General features: G+C 41.3%; 1 protein-coding gene across 2 annotated transcripts in view; it reads right to left on the bottom strand.

Moving 5' to 3' along the window:
• The window catches only part of LOC124238408 (cytochrome P450 20A1), a 57,920-nt gene extending 48,578 nt beyond the window's left edge, over positions 1–9,342 (bottom strand). For both annotated transcript variants that reach the window (XM_046659355.1, XM_046659354.1), the window contains exons 1-3: positions 9,206–9,342; positions 3,512–3,561; positions 2,538–2,704 (exon numbers count right to left, since the gene is read on the bottom strand). In XM_046659355.1, coding sequence (XP_046515311.1) covers positions 2,538–2,704; positions 3,512–3,561; positions 9,206–9,277 — 289 coding nt within the window. In that variant the 5' untranslated portion in view covers positions 9,278–9,342. The remainder of the gene's footprint in view (positions 1–2,537; positions 2,705–3,511; positions 3,562–9,205) is intronic.
• Between the last annotated feature and the right edge of the window lie 9,964 nt (positions 9,343–19,306).

The raw sequence follows: 19,306 nt of genomic DNA, 5'->3' as shown, positions 1-19,306 counted from the left end.
GTGGGGAGAAGAAGAAAAAGAAAAAAGAGTGGCAACAGATGTTAGCACAGGTGCCAATCTTTAAAAAAAAAAAAACCAACTTGGCCAGAATACAATATCCTGACTGGGAAATCCACTATAAATCATTATTACTTACATAAATTTTCTATCTACATATCAACAATCTTTGATTTTTTTTAAAAAAGCTCATTCCACTGACTTTAAATCAAAATTGATGTTTGTGTATAATCATCAAGCATTACACCTAAAATTATGTAGCTTAGTTCAAAAATTTCCTTTCTTTTCTCCTTCATTCATTTTCAAGTGTTTCTTTAATGACTATACCGTCTTCACACACAAAAAATACACCGTCACTGTAAACCAAACAACACGTTAAAATACAAAGAACAAAATTCACCTAACTCCCACCATACAGAGACACTCACTTTTAGAGATTTATTAACAACTGTTAACATTTTTCATTTTGAGAAAGATTAGCTCTGAGCTAACTACTGCCAATCCTCCTCTTTTTGCTGAGGAAGACTGGCCCTGAGCTAACATCTGTGCCAATCTTCCTCTACTTTATATGTGGGACGCCTGCCACAACATGGCTTCTGCCAAGCTGTGCCATGTCAGCACCCTGGATCCAAACCAGCGAACCTCGGGCCGCCCAGAAGCAGAACGGGCGCACTTAACCACTGCGCCACCGGGCCGGCCCATGTTAACATTTCTTAACAGAGAGAGACAGACAAAAATCTGTCAGATTTCGCAAAGAACTGCAGCCCTTTCTCTCAGAGCGCTTCCCTCAGTTCACCGGTGTGATCATTGAATACTGTTTGCACGCTTCCCCACTCCCCAACACTAGACCATAAACAGCAAGGGGCAGAGACCACGCCTGGTTTGACTCATCACTGTGTTTCCTGACAGCAGCATCCTTCCACGTTGTGGAAAGCTTAGTGACTAAGAGCAGGAACTCAACCCAGACTGCCTGGCTTCACTCCGGCTCCATCACCAAGCAATGGTGTGACTCTGGGCAAACAACAAGCTCTCTGTACCTCAGCTCTCTCTTCTGCAAAAGGCAGACAATCACAATACCTACTTCACAAGGTTGCTCTGAGGATTAAGTGAGTTAATATTTGTAGAGGGCTTACAATAGTGCTGACATGTAGTAATTGCTATACAACGATTTGATAAACAAAATAAACTGTCTCTATCATTATATTAAGGTCTGAATGTACTCTTTTATTCAGCCATTGATAAATATTTAAGTTTGTTTCAAATTTTTATTATAAATAATACTAATATGTCTTTTCTCATTTATGTGATTACCAATTTATGATAAATTCCTTAAGATATTATTGGTAAGTCAAGGGTCACTGCCAATCTTCTCTCCAGAAAGTCTGTAAAACCTTTACACTCTATGTTTCTCCACTCCCTCATCAACGAGTTTTGCCAACATTTTTCATCTCTTCTAGTCAGAGAGTTAAAAATCTCATTTTTATTTGCATCCCACTGATTAGTGAGGTTGAAATCTTTTCATTTGCTTATTGGTCATTTGTATTTCTTCTTTCTTAATTACCTTTTTTGTCTATTTTTCTACAACTGCATTTTATTTTTATTGAATTGCTAGTTTTTATTTACTTTATATATATGGGTGGTAAACAGTTTCCCCATTTCTCTTTTAAACTTCTTCATGGTGCCTTTTTATTTCACAGAAATCTAGTAATCGTTACTACACATTATGTTAGTAATACGCGGCCAAGATTTTCCCATCTCTCTCTTTTACATCCTTTTTTAAGGTGTTTTTTATTGTATTGAAATTTTTCATTTTTATGGAGACAGATTTACTCATCTCGTGCTTGATGGCTTTTAGATCTCACGTCACTCTAAGAAACTCAAAACTTTAATATTTAACCATGTTTTCTTCTACTACTTTTATGACTCCAAATTTTAATCATTTGGAATTTATTTTGATATAAAGAGTAAGACAGGGATTAAGACTTATTTTTTCCAAATAGCTAACCAGTTTCCCCAAAACCATTCATTATCTTTCTCCTTTATCATCAAAGGCTATCTTTATTGTTTCTGCTTGGTGTATGTACCAGACTACCTACTCTGTTCCATCAGTCTGTCTAGTCCTGACACAGTACAAGATTCCTTAAATTAATCTAGCTCTATAATCCACCGTTCTATCTGATGCTGCCAGTCTTCCCCTCACTAATATTCTTTTCTAGATGTTTCTTAGCTGCTCTTGTACCTTTACTCTTCCAGATAAACCCTGCAACTATTTTTTCAGGTTCCCAAAAAAATCTTCTTGGAATTTACATTGGGATTTTATTGTATAGATCTATAAATTGAATGAAAAAATAACCATTTTACTATACTCTGTCTTAAAGAGGTAATAAATCCAAAAACTTCAACAGAATGCCTGGCACGCAGCAGAAAGCCTTCAATACATGTTAGCTATTCCCGTCCAAGAGCAACGCATGGGTCTTCATTTACAGACTTCTATTCTTAAAAGATAAGGATCAGCTAACAAGAAAGAAAAGTAAACTTACACGTCTTATTAGGGTTGATATGCTGCTTCAGGACATCGACAGTGCCCAAACTAACCACAAGGCGCCTGCCGAACCAGAAAGAGACCACAGGCCCATATCGCTCATGCAAATGCACCAGGAACTCGTGCAAACTTCCACTGTTCACGATATCAGGAAGATTACCATCTCTGAGAAAAGAGCAACATTTGACAAAATAATCAATTTAACTTGGAAAAACCAGAAAAACAACAGCTGATTCTGAATTAACTATGTCAATAGATGAGACCAAAGGTACATGAAACTCAAATTACTGCAAAATCCAAAACTCAATATATTTGACTTCTTGCTTTCTGTAGTTATATTTAGATACAGATTTGTCTGGTATTTTGACAATTCATAACACTTCAAGCCAAATAAGAAAGCTACACAAGGAACATCTTTGACCTAGACACTGGAAAACTATCCAATTTTTGCAGCACCTCATCCTGAGATAGCAATGTACATCTCTGGCTGATTTAAATCAGATCACCTACGGCAATTTTTTCTTCTTTCCTCTTTTTTTTTTTTGGTGGGGGTGAGGAAGATTGGCCCTGAGCTAACATCTGTGCCAATCTTCCTGTATTGTACATGGGACACCACCACAGCATAGCTTGATGAGTGGTGTGTACATCCACACCCAGGATACACACTCAGGGCCGCCAAAGCAGAGTGCATGAACTTAACCACTACACCACCGGGGCAGCCCCTGCTTTCCTTCTATCTTAATCCTGTTTCTCTAGGGGAAGTGAAAGCAATTAAAGGTTTTGATTTATAACAACCCTCCTTTCTGTTCTTAACAAAGTTTAGATTGTATGCCCAGAGATAAATTTAGAGTAAAAAAGGAATTAAATAAGCTGAGTGATCTAAAAACATGGTTTAGTTTTAATATCAAAAATTATCAAAACTAAAAAAATTAAGAGTTGACTCTACTTGATTCCAAAAAAATAATTACTCACTTTTCTTCCGTTGGTGGAACCCCCGGAATTCCTGCAGCTTGTCTGGACGCCTTAAGAAAAAATTTTAAATTAGTTTAGTGTAACGAATTATCATATATAGCCCATAAGTCAGGCGTGTTTTGCCAAGACTTCCGCAGGACCTTAAATGATAGCTTTCCAATTAGGTTAAATCTCAGGAATTATTGCTATATTAAATACAAAACCTGAGTTCTTTGTATTGAAAAGAATTATCTTAATATTCTTCCTCTATGTTAACTAAACTGTCTGAAGAATTTACTATCCATTCTACATCAATTAATACATAATCAAGAATATTTTTCTTTGTTATGAGTCTATATATGGTCCCATCTGGCTTGGCTCAAAAAAGAAAAAAGCCATGTTTATCATAGTTTCATTCCTAATAAAGTTCACCTCTTTCTACTCAAAGAATTTACCAAAATACAACATGATATTCGTCTTTTGCTTTAACACAATCACTATTCCTCAGGTTCATACAGTCAGTGAGGTATCTGGTTTAAAAATAAATAACAAAATAATTCATAGCAAACTGTTAAAGTAACAACCTCTAAGGAATGAACTGGGGAAAAGTTTGGGGAATTTTAATTTTCACAATTTTGTACTACATTTACGGTTGCTGTGTTTTGGGGTCAGCATTATTTTTTATTTTACAACAGGCATACTACTTTTATAATAAGACTTTTATAAAATAATTTTTAAATTAACTATTTACAGGAAAAATAACCTAAAATATTCAACTCCAGAATCAATTCTGAATTTTGTCAATGATTTTGACTAGCATCTATCACAGTTTATCTACCTAGCATTCTGACCTTTTTTCTACTTAACATTATAGAAATGAATACATATTTATTTATTTATTTGACCATTTAAAGGCTAAACTGAGTTACATCATGTAGTTGGAAGTGCTTATTCATTTTCCTTCTATACTGCTGTAAAATATCTGGGCTATTTCTTTTCTTTCTCTTGTTTTTTCATTATTATAAGTAATGCCACGAAAATCTTTGTACAGTTTACTTTTTTCCTCCTTTGGAATATATATGCCAAAAGATAAATACCAGGGTTTTGCCGGTTTGGATCCTGGGTGCAGACATGGCACTGCTCATCAGGCCATATTGAGGCAGCATCCCACATGCCACAACTAGAAGGACCCACAACTAAAAATACACAACTATGTACCGGGGGGCTTTGGGGAGAAAAAGGGAAAATAAAATCTTAAAAAAAAAAAGAAAAAGATAAAGTCAACGGTATAAAAAAATCCTACCTTTTACTTTCTAGGCTGAAATTATTACTGACTGAAACAAGCTTCCTGATTTCTCTTTAAACATGGTAGATTGATAACATTTATTATCTCTTCCTCCTGAAATTCTGTTAGAATGAAAGTAAAGGGATAAGAAAGGAGGAAACAAGGATAAAGAGAATGGGAGAGGAGACAACAGTGGATGAACAATTCAATCAACTTTTCAAAAGAGTTAGCTGTTGGAGTGATTGACTGACATGGTTCAGAGGCCTGCTCTGTGGGCCTACAGACGAGGATTCCCACAAGAAGCAATCAGATTTGCCCTCAGTAACTAGAAAGGCAGGATAAGACACAAGGCTTTAACAATTAGTAAAATGTCAGTATAGAGATCCCTCAGACACCCTAGGTGTCCTTCTCCATTCCTGTGATTACCTTCCTTTCGGAAAGAGACCTTAAGATTCAAGAACAGGCTGAGGGGTGGCAACCCCTGCAACCCTAAGGGAAAATTATTTCCAACCTAGAATTTTATACTGACCCAAACTATGACTCAAGCGTGAAGCTAGAACAGAAACATTTTCAAATGAGGAAGGTTTCGTTAAGTGTATTTTCCATGCACTTTCTTAGGAAGCTATCGGAAAATGACGCTCTACAGCAAACAAAGGAAGTGAAAGAAAAAAAGAAGAGAATCATGTGGATCCAGGAAACAGGGTACACAACCTGGTGAAGGGCAATAAATACCACAATGAGAGTAAAAGGGCAAGAGCCACGCAGTGAACACGATGGTCACCAGCACTGACTGCGGAAGGATGATGGAGAGCTCCAGAAAGAACAGCTTCACAGGAAAGAAAACGCAACTGAAGTCTTTGAATATTTGAACAACTGCACTGAGCAGCTATGACAGAAATGTTGAAATATTTGGAATACACTGCTGACAAGTAGCAGTGAATAAGCTCTGACAAAGTGCAAAGTCCACCCCTAGCGCTTCGGCAGCTCCCCCAGGCGCAGGAAGAGGGAGCCTTAGGAGTCTGTGCGCTCTGGGGACAACGGCTCCTACACCCACCTCCACACTCCATTAGCAGAAACCAAGAGGGCGCCCCAGAAGCCCAGGTGAAATGTGCTCCTGCCCTTTACTAGATCCACATCTCCCAAATAACCAAAAGGATGAGAGGGATCCCAAGTTGCCATGCACCTGGGAAGACCCCGCAAAACTTCAATCTTCCTGATAATCGTAGCCTTGCCGCTACCATCTGCCTTGAGACTATCCAGAATAATGTTATTATGACCTTTTCTCTAACTTAAATTAGACACCACACGATGCCCAGGACTACCATCCCCAGGTCTTCCATCACCCCCGTGACTTCTATTCCTACAAGTTAATCCTCTTTCCTGAGCCATCTCTCAGCCACTCATCCCCATGGTCGTACACTAGATCTGGACATTGCCAATAACTTCAACATCTCAAGAGTTTTAACATCAAGCACCCAAATCTCCAAGCACCTCCTATCTTTCCTTCTCACTACTTTTAGTATCTTGCCTCTAAAAACTATTTTTACCCCAAAAAGACCTGTAACCCAACCCACTCATATACTCATTTTCCACTTTACCCAGGTTAGATTCCATGGCCAGTCATTATAACCACTCCTTTGCCCTATATCCTTTCGTCATAATCATGTAGCAAAGCACCAATTCTATTTAAATCCAACCTTCTGTCAACCGCCCCTGGACCCACACAGCTCAAGAGAAACAAAGCCAAGCTGACTAGTCTTATTTTAATTTCATGAACTTCAAGTGAGCTGCCTGGAAATCACACTTCCCTAGGCCATCACTCTCCTAATCTTCTAGATAGATGGCTATTTCACTCCTCCTCTCTCTTCAAATCCCTATCCTCACCAGTAACTGACAATCTTGCTTCTATTTCATTGAAAAAATGAAGGCCATCAGGAGCTAATGGCCATACCACAGTGACCTATCTGCCTACATTTTGCCCATATACCCCACCTTCCCTCTCACTAGGGATGAACTGTCTGTGCTCCAAATGAAATGTACCCCCATCCCTCCACGCCTGCACTGGACCCCATCCCCTCCCACCTACTCCAGAAAATTGGTCCAGCAATTCTCTCCTCTGTTCTTACAGCATCAGTTTTCCCCTCCAGACTTGACAGTCCTCATCAGCATATGAACACAATGTCATTTCTCCCACCTTAAAAAATTTCCTTTACCTTGCTTCCCTTTTCAGTTCCCAGTCCCGCTTCCAGCAAAACTCTAAAGAGTTGTCTATACTGGATATCTCTGAACCCACTCCATTTAGGTTTATTACCACCACCATTCCACTGAAACTGCTCTTATTAAGATTATCAGTACTACGAAATTCTCAGGTCTTAACTTGACATACTGCAACATCTGACTTGGCTGATTACTCTCTTCTGCATAAAACACTTGGCTTCCTTCTATTTACCTGGCTGCTCCTTCTCAGTCTCCTTTGCCGCTCTTCTTCCTCAACTTCCCGACATTGGAGAATCCAGGGCTTGGTCCTTGGGCCTCTTCTCTCCTGTACCACACTCTCCGGGAGATGGCAACTAGTCTCCCAGCTTTAAATACCATCTATACACTGACAGCACCCAAATTTATATCTCCAGCCTGGACTTTTTTCTTAAACTCAAGACTTATATATCCAGTTCACCATCTCCACCTGGATGTCTAAGAGGCATCTCAAATCTGGCACATCCAAAACGAAATTCCTAATCTCTGTGAAGCCCAATACCTGCCACCAAAATAAAACTAAACAAAAACAACAGCAAAGCCCTTATGTTCCCTGGAGTCAATTCATCCTTCCAGCTACTAAGGCTAAAAAGTTTGATGTTCTCCTCGATGCCTCTCTTCTCTCACATTTCACATCCAATCCACTGGGAAATCCCACTGGCTTTATCTTCACAATGGACCAGTTCTCAGCATCTCTGCTACCATAACCTTGGTCCAAGCCAACACCATCTGACACAGAAACTGTTACAGCCTCCTAACTACTCTGCCTGTTTCCATCCCTGCCCCAGGGATGTCTATTCTTTTAACATAGTAGCCAAAATGATTCTTCTAAAATTTAACTAACAAAATTAAATTCCCTTAAACTTAAATGTCACTCTTCTGTTGAAACTCTCCAGTGGCTAACCTCAGAGTCAAAGCCAAGTCCACAAGATGGCCTACAACTAAGGTCCGCCCTTCCTCCCCATCATCTGACTTGATCTTTGTGACCGGTCTCTTCCTGGCTCCCTCCACTCCAGCCACACTGGTCCCCTCGTTTTCCTGGAACACACCAGGCATGCTTCCCCCCGAAGATGTGCACTTGCTGTTCTCTTTGCCTGGAATGCCTCCCCAAATATGTGAACGACTTGCTTCTTCACCTCCTTCCCGTCTCTGCTCAAATTTGTCATCTCTTGACCATCCTACTTTAAAATAACAATCCTGCCTAACCCCGGCTCTACTTCGCTCCATAACACTTCACACGAACATTCTACATATGTCATCTGTTTACACTGTTTCCCCTCGCCAGAATATAAATTCCATGAGTCAGGAATCTCGTGTCTAGTTTGTTCGCTGCTGTATTCCCAGCACGCGGAACCGTGTCCGGCACGTAATCGGTTGAAAGAATACAGCGTTGCTTCTATTAGCTAATCAAAGGTCAGTCTCATTTAAAGATGATCAAAGATTCAAGACCTGAGGCCACTAAATGTGTAGTTTCTCAGAAAAACAGACACACTGAAAGCTCCAGACTGCAGGGGCAAGATTCCGGGCTGATGCGCGCACCAGCTCCGAGGGCGCGCTTCAGGAGGAGTTCCGCCGCCACCAGCGACGTGCTTGGAGGTGGTCGGCTACACTCCGACTTTACCAGAAGCACCACCCCGCTTCGCGCGAGACACGTCCAGAGGCGACTCCTCCCGGGTCAGCTCCGCGAGCCCGGAAGCGCCACGCGCCCCACCCCGCCTGAGAGCGCCCCAGGGGTCTGCTGCACCCTCAGGACTCGGGTTCCGGCGGGGACAGCTCGGAAGACGCACGGAAAGGCAGACGGCACAGAAACGCCGGGACAATCCTCGAGAAGGGGGAAGGGAGAGTGGAGCAGGGCGCCCTGGAGCGTCCTCCCATACCCGCTAGGACCGGAGGTCAGGGTCTGCAGCTACTGCCGAAGAGCTGCCTACCGTCCCTCAGAGCCTCGGGGCCGCGGGGGCGTGGCGACGCTGGACCCGGAGGCCCCGCCCCCAGCCCGCAGCCCCCGCAGCCGCGCAGGCGCCCCGCAGCGGAGCCGTCCGCCCCTCCTCCAAGCGGGCCGTGCGCGCGCCCGGGGCGCGTCACGTGCTGCAGGAGCCGGGCCCGCGCGGGCGGGGGCTGCGGCGGGAGGACCGGGGCTGCGGCGGCGCCGACGCCCTGAGGGCGGAGCGCGTGCTTACCGGGTAGAGGTAGAGCACCGCTCCCACCAGCGCCAGCAAGAAGGTGACGGCGAAGATGGCGAAGTCCAGCATGGCCTCCCGCCCGGAGCCACGGCTCGGATCCCCTCTCGGGCAGCGGCGCCTCAGCCGGGCTGGCCCCGGGCAGGGACGGGGGCGGGGCGTCCGGCCCCGCGAGCCAATGGGCCGCTGGGGGCGTGGCCGCGGCGGGGAGAGCAGAGGAGCGCGGAGGAGCGCCCGAGCGGGAGGGGGCTGCGGTGGCCACGACTGCGGACGCGTCCCGGGCGCGGGGCCCAGGCTTCGGAAGGACGTTAGGAGCTGTCGTCGCTCTGCGCCGACCAACACTCTTCCAGTGGATTTAGGGTTAAAACTTCTAAACCAGTGGTTGTCAAGTGGACCAGCAGCAGCAGCATCACCCGAGAACGTACTAGAAATGCAGATTCTCCATCCCACCGCAGACCTGCAGAATCAGACGCTCCGGGAGGGAGGGGGACAGCAATCTGCGTTTTAACAAAGCCGGTCCACGCAGTGAGGACCACCGACCTGAGCTAACCCGGCAAGGGTCTGAGTCAAGCACCGTTAGACGGCCCTTGTTTCGCAAAAGAATTTATACTTGAAGCGCTAGTAAATGTGATTCCTTGACCCCTTGTGTGCAGGCAGCGGAGTGCTCAGTGGTTTAAGATTTCCTGGCTCCGCTAGAGATGCAGTAAATCGACTGAATTTTCTAAGCTTCCGTTTCCTCCTATATGAAACAATCGAAATAATACCACACAGAGTTGCCTGTAGGATTAAATTAGATAATTTATGAAAAGTACTTAGCACAGCTCCTGTTAGAATTAGTTTGTTCTGAGCATAAGAATACTCTAGAATCCCTCTTCTGTTTCACATGACTCAGAAGTTTTGACGTGAATAATGTAAGGCAACTTACTGGTGCTTCGTTTAGTGAAAGCGTCCTAATAGTAATTATAGATTTTGTAGCTTTAATAATACAAAGTGTCAAAAAAAAAAAGCAACAACTCAGCAAGAGAAATCATTCTAGATTTCATTTTAGAGCTTCTATGATAAATGACATTAGGTAATTATGAAACATATCTCATTGACAATGCCAAATGTTTTGGCATCTACAGCAAATAAAACACTGCTATTTTATCTTTAATTTAGCAGAAATTGTAATTTTAACTCTAGTTCCCTGCGTATAGATGTGTTTCAAAGGTTCATTTTTAAATCTGTTTCGAATTTTAAATACATTTCCCGTCGAAATCATGTTCCAAATAGGGTTTCGATACAGAAAACGTCAGATTTTTAAATGCCTAACGTAGCTACATAACAGTAACCCTAGGCACCAATCCTCCAGGATAGATACAGGCCTCCCATTTTAGTCCTATAGCTTCAGATCCTCAGAATTTTCAGAGTCTGTGAAAAAGAGACAAAAATTGCAGAGGTTGAGCAGGGCACAGTATTTTAGAGATTAAGTCTCTAAAACTGTACAACTACCTGCTCTTCTTGTGTTCTTCAAACTTTAGCCCAGATACTCCCTAAAAGTATTTTGAAAAGCCATGCATCCATATACTTTCACACTTTTTTTGTGTTATCTAAAATTTTTATGTTGACCTTAAAGGATTAGATTTCTGGTATATTGTAAATATCACATCTTAAAATTGTTCTCTCTCTCTTTTAAATGTTTATAAAGGAATTTAAATACCATAGTGATATGACGACTGTCATCAAGCTTTTGTTGTTGTTACTGAGGAAGATTAGCCCTGAGCTAACATCTGTGCCAGTCTTCCTCCACTTTATATGTGGGTCACTGCCACAGTGTGGCTGATGAGTGGTGTAGGTCCGCCCCCCACCATCTGAGCCTTCCAACCAGGCCACCAAAGCTGAGCACACCCAACATAACCACTACCCCATGGGGCCGGCCCCAAGCATTTTTTTAAATACATAAACTCTTTGTGAACAGCTGGAAATTTTCCATGGTTTCTTTTTCTGAACTTACTTCCATTTCACTTATCCCACAGAGTTTTATCCTAAAATATTTTTATCCTTGAAAGTCATTTTTTTGTCACCCAAGATACTTCTCTTCAACATGTGCGCATGTTGAATTTTAAAATATTTTTCAGTTCTGTGACTCTAAAATTCCTCTTTTAAACCTCCTATGAAATATTTAAATATTTTTAAAAGATTTAAACATTTAAGTAAAATATTTTAAAATTTTAAATATTTGAAGTTTTAAAACAAATATTTCTTCAGGATCAAGATATCATTACAATTTTGTTACACAATTGATCAAAAAATAATCACAGAATTTGGTAAAATAGTAAATATAAGTAAAATTCTATTGGAAATGCATCTCTTCAGAGTGAAGGACACTTTTTTCAATTACTTCATGAATTTATGAATGAATATTATTTACTGCTAAAATTAGCCAGGATTCATTGTCAATTCTATTCCTGTTTTTGGTTTTAATAAATGTAAGCTCCAAAAACTTTTATTCGCATAATCAGAGAGGACATTGTTACAGCAACATCATTTAATTTCTCACAGTCCTTTTGAGATACAGGCCAAAAATCTTTTATATGTATATATATGAAATATGATTTAACTATGATTATATATATATATGATTAACTATGATTATGCTTATATTTAATGATCTGTTACCTCACCTTCTCATCTCAAGTCATCTTTCCATTTTACTGGAAGTAAAGAGTTGGAAATGGAAACATCAGTATTGGTTGTTCTCCATTCTCCCTCAACTGCCCGGGTACCATTATATGGGGTCTTTGCCCTCTATTGTGATCACTGGAGCTGATTCCTACAGGCTCCCCCATAAGCTCAGCCTGGTTGGCTTCCACCACTAGGAGGCATCAGGAGGCTAAGCCTAGAAGGAAGCAGTTTCCGAAGCTTCCTGTTGCTCCCTCTCAGCTCTGAGCTGTATTGTCGGGCAGGGGCTGTATCCCTCTACAGCCATAGCTTTGAGGTAGAGGCTCCTCGTGTGATCCTCCAGCCCCCTCTAAGCAACAGTAATGTTTTCTCTCCTTGCCCCTTCAGACTTCGGAGTGATAATGCTTTCCCCTGTTTCTAGTCTCTGGATACTTCACCATCCCTTGTTGGTGCCCTTAGACCTCCCCACACCTCCCTATCCCGTCCCTTCATTAAAGTCTTTTGAAGCTTCTGGCTTAGATACTGTTTCCTGTTAGACTTTGCTGGTTGGCACCAGGCATGCTCCTGGAAACAAGATGGAATTCTGGACCAAGTTAAACACATATTTGATGACCTTGTGAATGACGTCCATCCTTGATAGTCTGTGGCATGCAATGACAACAAAATTATGCAAATTAACACCGATGGTGGCATGGGATGGAATGTCAATCAGGGACAAAACTTTGGGTAGTCAAGTGACTCCTGATGGCAACAATAGGGATTCCAAAAGATTGTGGAGTGCATGGCTATTTCTGACTGCATTACAGATCTTACGAAAGGAAAAAACTATAGCATAAGGCCTGGAATTCTCAATATAAACTACCTCCAAAAGCCAGGAAGCTTGTATGGCGTGTCAGAAGAATCCCTGGTCCTGTGCAGCTGCAGGGCTGATAGGGCTGAGTGTCAGGCTCCAAAACTCTAACTGTGCAGGTTGTAGAGTTATGATGCCAGTGAAAGCACAACCTTGCTCGTTCTCTTATTCAAAAGTTAGGGCCCTGTTTGAAAAGGAATAGACCTCTGAGATCAGGACATTTAGTGACTGAAAGACAGAGCTGAACCCCTCATTCCTCTGAGGCTGCCTGGCTGATGGGAGCAGGTTCTTCCACCCGTCTGCAGAAGCTGGCTTCTCTGACATAAAAGCCTTAAAGAAATTTCTCTGGGGTCAGATACATCACAGCAGAAGGCCTCTTGTCTGGAAGAAGAACTCCCCTTTTTTTCTCACTGTCTCTAGGCCCATAAAGAGAGTTAAACCCCTCAGGGCCCAGGGAGAGAATAGTGAATTCAGTTTCTAGAGGAAATAACCTAACAGTAGCATTCCAGGAAAAAGAAGGCAGGTGATCGAGCGCTCTCAGCAGAGTGGAGTGATTTATCCCTGATGTTGTTTACAAGTGCCAGCACATGGTGATATTGAAAAAGCAGAATATGTTTAGTTGGTTTTATTATTGTTTTAAAATTCTCTACACAAAATGAACCTCCTTATTGCCTGGACCTGGGGAAGCACACTGGCTTATCCATCATCAAAGGACCAATAAGACCTTCTGATCTGTATCAGTGTTGGAGGAGGTCATCAAGCAGACATCAACACCCACTGGCCCTTGAGCTGGACCCAAGCAATCAGAGGCTCCTCTTCTCCCCTGTCCATGGAGTGTAAATTCTGCCAACCGTTCCCACAGTGGGAGCTGTTCCGAGGACACGGTCTTGGGTGAGTAAGGTATTGCTGAGGCCATTTGGACGGTATAAGTGACTGAACCCAGTTAAGGCCTCTGTAATAAACTTTTAAGATTTGGTGGATAAGTGCAGAAATCTACTCCTCTTGTGACCACCAAAGGCAAGTCTTGTAAGTAAGTTCCTTTTCTTGTTAAAACTGCCACTTACCAGTTGGGAGTGGCCTGCCTCTTTCTTTGATCCCTCCTTGCCCTTCATGTATAGGGGCCAGTTTATAAGGCAACTAAGAGGGAACGTGGGAACCACGTCCTCTATTGGCATGAAGTCTAGGGGTATCTGTTTAAAAAGAATAAAGGCTGGCAAAGGCCAAATTTATTTACACAGTTTCATTCACTCAGGATTTGGGATTTTAATGTTAGGTTGAGCACCTGAGATTCAGTCTGAATGTGATTGCTTAATAAACGGAAGCCTGGGGCCAGCCCAGTGGTGCAGCAGTTAAGTGTGCACATTCCACTTCAGTGGCCTGGGATTCATAGGTTCAGATCCCAGGCGTGGACATGGCACTGCTAGGCAAGACATGCTGTGGTAGGCATCCCACATATAAAGTAGAAGAAGTTGGGCATGGACATTAGCTCAGGGCCAGTCTTCTTCAGCAAAAAGAGGAGGATTGGCAGCAGATGTTAGCTCAGGGCTAATCTTCCTTAAAAAAATAATAAAAATAAAAAAATAAACTGAAGCCTAGATTCAATGTTGGCCAATAGTCATTCAAACTGAGATGACAGAAATTACCTGACATACTATTTTGCAGGGGTCAGCAAACAGGATTGCAGGGCCCCATCTGTTTTTGTAAATAAAGTTTTATGGGAAGACAGTGATGCTCACTTATTTATGTATTGTCTATAGCTTCTTTCATGTTACAATGGAGAAGTGAGTAGTTGCAACACAGACCGTATGACCCTCAAAGCCTAAAACATTTATTATCTGGTCCTTCACAGAACTTTGTTAACCTCAGCTGTGGAGGAAGAAGTCCACAGGTTTAGGAAGATGGGAATGTTGGCATGGATTTCATTGGCATGTCAAAATACTTACCTCTCACAAAAGAAGTTAACAAAGTGTTAAGTAAGTGATATTCTATCTTCCTGCCCTAAAAAATCTACCTTCATAATAACAAAATTAAAATATGTTTAAAGCTATTATTTTTATGACTGAAAGTGAACAAAATAATAAAGAAAACTAAGCTTAATTATTGCATATGTCTGGTGTTTTACGAAGGCCTAGTGATGTTTGGAGGAAAAGTAAAATATAGATACATAGGAGCGAGTGACGTCAGCATCGTGGCAGAGTGAGCTCTTCCCTTAGACTCTTCCCAGTAAGATACAGTGAAAAGGACATTCATACACCAACAGAGGACATTCACACAAAAGACATCTGAGAGGCCCATGCAGCCCTACGTCTGAAGGTGGAGGTTCTGGGACCCCCCCCCCAACCCGAGGAAATGGAAGGTAGTAAGGGCATCTCCTCTTCCTCCCAACCAGCAGCAACCACACGACTTCATGCAGCTCTGGGGGGGGGGGGGGGGCGGCCCTTCACAGGAATACCTTTGCTCTCCAAGTTACCTCACAGCCTGTGGGAAAGCCCCACACAGACATGGCTAAGCAATTGTGGGTGTGTCTTCATCAAGTTAGCACCCCAGGAGAGCAGATGGTGAGGGCAGAGTGAGAACACCTTTGGGATAGCCCAGGTGGAAGGAAATGCCTCTCCCCACACCTGGCACTCCAGGTCAGCCAGTCAGCCAGAGCACCACACAGATAGAAGAGCAGAAGCTGTGAGTGAGCAAGCCATGGATCATGATGGGCTCAGAATACACAGCTCTTGACCCCCACCCAGTGGCGGCAGTGGGAACATTGCAACCAAATACTATCACTATGTGGAGGCACAACTCCAAGCCGTCAAAGAGTATTAAAAAATATACTAATACTCCAGACCAGAAGGAAAATGACAAGCACCCAGAAATCAATCCTGAAGGCACAGAAATTTATAAATGACTGAGAATTCAAAATAGCTACCCTAAAAAACTCAATGAGTTACAAAAAAAATACAGATAGACAGTTCAATGAAATCATGAACTGCTTCACAAGAGATTGAAACTATAAAGAAAAACTAATCAGAAATGTTGGAGGTGAAAAACACAATCAATGAGATAAAGAAAAATCTGGACACCCTGAATAACAGAGCTGATATTATGAAGGAGAGAATTGAAGCTTGGAGGACAGAAATATAGACCTGCTTCAGATGGAGGAGGAGAGAGAACTAAGACTAAAAAGAAATGAAGACGTTCTCTGAGAAATATCCAAGTCAATTAGAAAATGCAACATAAGGACTATAGGTATTCAAGAGGGAGCAGAGAAGGAGAATGGAGCAGAGAGCTTATTCAAAGAAATAATAGCTGAGAACTTCCCAAACCTGGGAAAGAAGCTGGAAATATAAGGAAAGAAGCTGTTAGAACCCCTAATTATATCAGTGTAAAAAGACCTTTGCCAAGGTGTATAGTAGTAAAGCTGGCAAAAATCAATGACAGAGAAAAAATATTAAGGTCACCAAGGCAGAAGAAAATAACTTATAAGGGAACCTCTATCAAGCTTTCAGCAGATTTCTCAGCAGAAACCTTACAGCCTAGGAGAGAGTGAAATGATATATCTAAAATTCTAAAAGACAAAAACTTTCAGCCAAGAATATTCTGTCCAGTGAAAGTATCCTTCAGAAATGATGGAGAAATGAAACTTTCTCAGATAAACAAAAGCTAAGGGAATTCATTGCCACAAGACCACCTATACAAGAAGTGCTCAAGAAGACCCTCATACTTGTAAAAAAAAAAAAGGTAGACAAAATCAGAAAATTGCAGCTCTCTGTCAGAACAGGTTAGCAAACACTTAGTTATAACAGTAAAGATAAAAGGAAGGAAAACATTCAAAAATAAATATAACCTCATGATTTTAACCAGAAACTCACAACACAAGATGGAATAAGTTGTGACAATAATTATTAGAAGGAGAAGAGGAGAGAGATGGAATTGGCTTAATCTAAGGAAATAAGAGGCTATTAGAAAATGGACTATCTCATCTACAAGATTTTTTATAAAAACCTCATGGTAACCGCTAAACAAATAATCAGAACAGAGACACAAATGATAAACAAAGAGAAAAACAAGAAAACCATCATAGAGAACCGCCAAACTGAATTGGCAGTCCAAAACACACTGGATGAGAAACAAGGGAAATGCAGAACAACCAGAAAACAAGTAATAAAATGGCAGCATTAAGCCCTCATATATCAATAATCACTCTAATGTAAATGGATTGAATTTGCCAATCAAAAGTCACAGAGTGGCTGGATGGATTAAAAATCAAGACCCCACAATATACTGCCTCCAGGAAACACATCTCAGCACCAAAGACAAACACAGGCTCAGAGTGAAAGGACGGAAGGTGATACTCCAAGCTAATGGCAAACAAAAGAAAGCATGTGTTGCCATACTTATAGCGGACAGAGTAGATTTCAAGATAAAAAAGGCAGTGAGAGACAAAGAGGGGCAGTATATAATGATAAAAGGGACACTCCACCAAGAAGACATAACGCTTATAAATATCTGTGCACCCAAGACAGGAGCAACAAAGGACATAAAGGAACTATTGACAAACCTAAAGGAGATATTAACAAGAACACAACATTAGCAGGGAACCTTAACACCCCACTTACATCAATGGATAGATAATCCAGTCAGAAAGTCAACAAGGAAATAGTGGATTTAAATGAAAACCTAGATCAGATGGACTTAATAGATATATGCAGAACATTCCATCCAAAAGCAGCAGGATACATATTCTTCTCATGTGCACATGGAACATTCTCAAGGATAGACCATTTTTTGGGAACAAGGCAAGCCTCAATATATTTAAGAAGATTGAAATCATATCAAGCACCTTTTCTGACCATAACACTATGAAGCTAGAAATCAACTACAAGAAAAAAGCTGAGAAAGGGGCAAAGATGTGGGGACTAAATAAGATGTTACTGAACAACTAATGGATCATTGAAGAAATTAAAGGAGAAATAAAAAAATATCAGGAGACAAGTGAAAATGAAAATACGCCTTACCGACTCATATGAGACGCAGCAAAAGCAGTCTTAAGAGGAAATTCATAGCAATACAGGCCCACCTTACTAAGCAAAAAAAGTCTCAAATAAACAATCTTAAACTATACCTAACAGAATTAGAAAAAGAAGAACAAACAAAGCCAAAGTCAGCAGAAGGAGGGAAATAATAAAAATTAGAGAAGAAATAAATGAAATTGAAACAAACAAACAAACAGTGGAAAGGATCAATGAAATGAAGAGCTGATTCTTCAAGAAGATAAACAAAATTGACAAACTCTTAGCCAGATTCACTAAGAAGAAAAGAGAGAAGGCTCAAATAAATAAAATTAGAAATGAAAGAGGAGAAGTTACAATGACTACCACAGAAACGCAAAGGATTATAAGACAATACTACAGGGGCCGGCCAGGTGGTGTATTGGTAAAGTTCACAGACACCATTTTGGCCACCAGGGGTTCGCAGGTTCAGATCCCAAGCATGGACCTACACACTACCCATCAAGCCATATAGTGGCAACATCCCTCATACATAATAGATGAACATTGGCAACAGTTGTTAACTCAGGGCCAATCTTCTTCTTCAAACAAAAGAATACTATGAAAAACTATATTGCAACAAATTGGACAATCTAGAAGAAATGGATGAATTCTTAGACTCATACAACCTCCCAAAACTGAACCAAGAAGAAATGGAGAATCTGAATAGACCAATCACAGGGAAAGAGATTGAAACAGTAACCAAAAACCTCTCCAAAAATAAAAGTCCAGGACCAGATGGCTTCTCTGGAGAATTCTACCAAACATTCAAAGAAGATTTAATACCTATCCTTCTCAAACTATTCCAAAACATTGAGGAAGACAGAGCATTTCCTAACACATTGTATCAGGCCAACATCACCCTGATCCCAAAGCCAGACAAGGACAGCACAAAGAAGGAAAATTACAGGCCAATATTGATGATGAACATAGTTGCAAAACTCCTCAACAAAATATTGGCAAACTGAATACAGGAATACGTTTAAAGGATCATACACTATGATCAAGTGGGATTTATACCAGGGACACAGGGATGGTTCAACATCCACAAAACAATCAATGTGATACACCACATTAACAAAATGAAGAATAAAAACCACTTGATCCTCTCAATACACACAGAGAAAGCCTTTGACAAGATCCAAAATCCAGTTGTGATAAAACCTCTCAATAAGAAGGGTATAGAAGGAAAGTACCTCAACACAATAAAGGCCATATATGACAAACCCACAAGTGACATCATACTCAATGGGGGAAAACTGAAGCCATCCCTCTGAGAACAGGAACAAGACAAGGGTGTCCACTCTCACCACTCTTATTCAACATAGTATTGGAGGTTTGGGTCAGAGAAATTAGACAAGAAAAAGAAATAAAAGGAATCCAAATATACAATGAAGGAGTGAAACTCTCACTGTTCGCAGATGACATAATTTTATATATAGAACACCCTAAAGAATCCATCAGAAAACTTTTAGAAATAATCAACAACTACAGCCAAGTTGCAGGGTACAAAATCAACTCACAAAAATGAGTTGCATTTCTATACTT

Source organism: Equus quagga, chromosome 4 (assembly GCF_021613505.1).
Source record: "Equus quagga isolate Etosha38 chromosome 4, UCLA_HA_Equagga_1.0, whole genome shotgun sequence".
NCBI lineage: Eukaryota > Metazoa > Chordata > Mammalia > Perissodactyla > Equidae > Equus > Equus quagga.
Note: the sequence above shows the minus strand (reverse complement) of the source record. Positions and strands in the feature narration are given on the sequence as shown.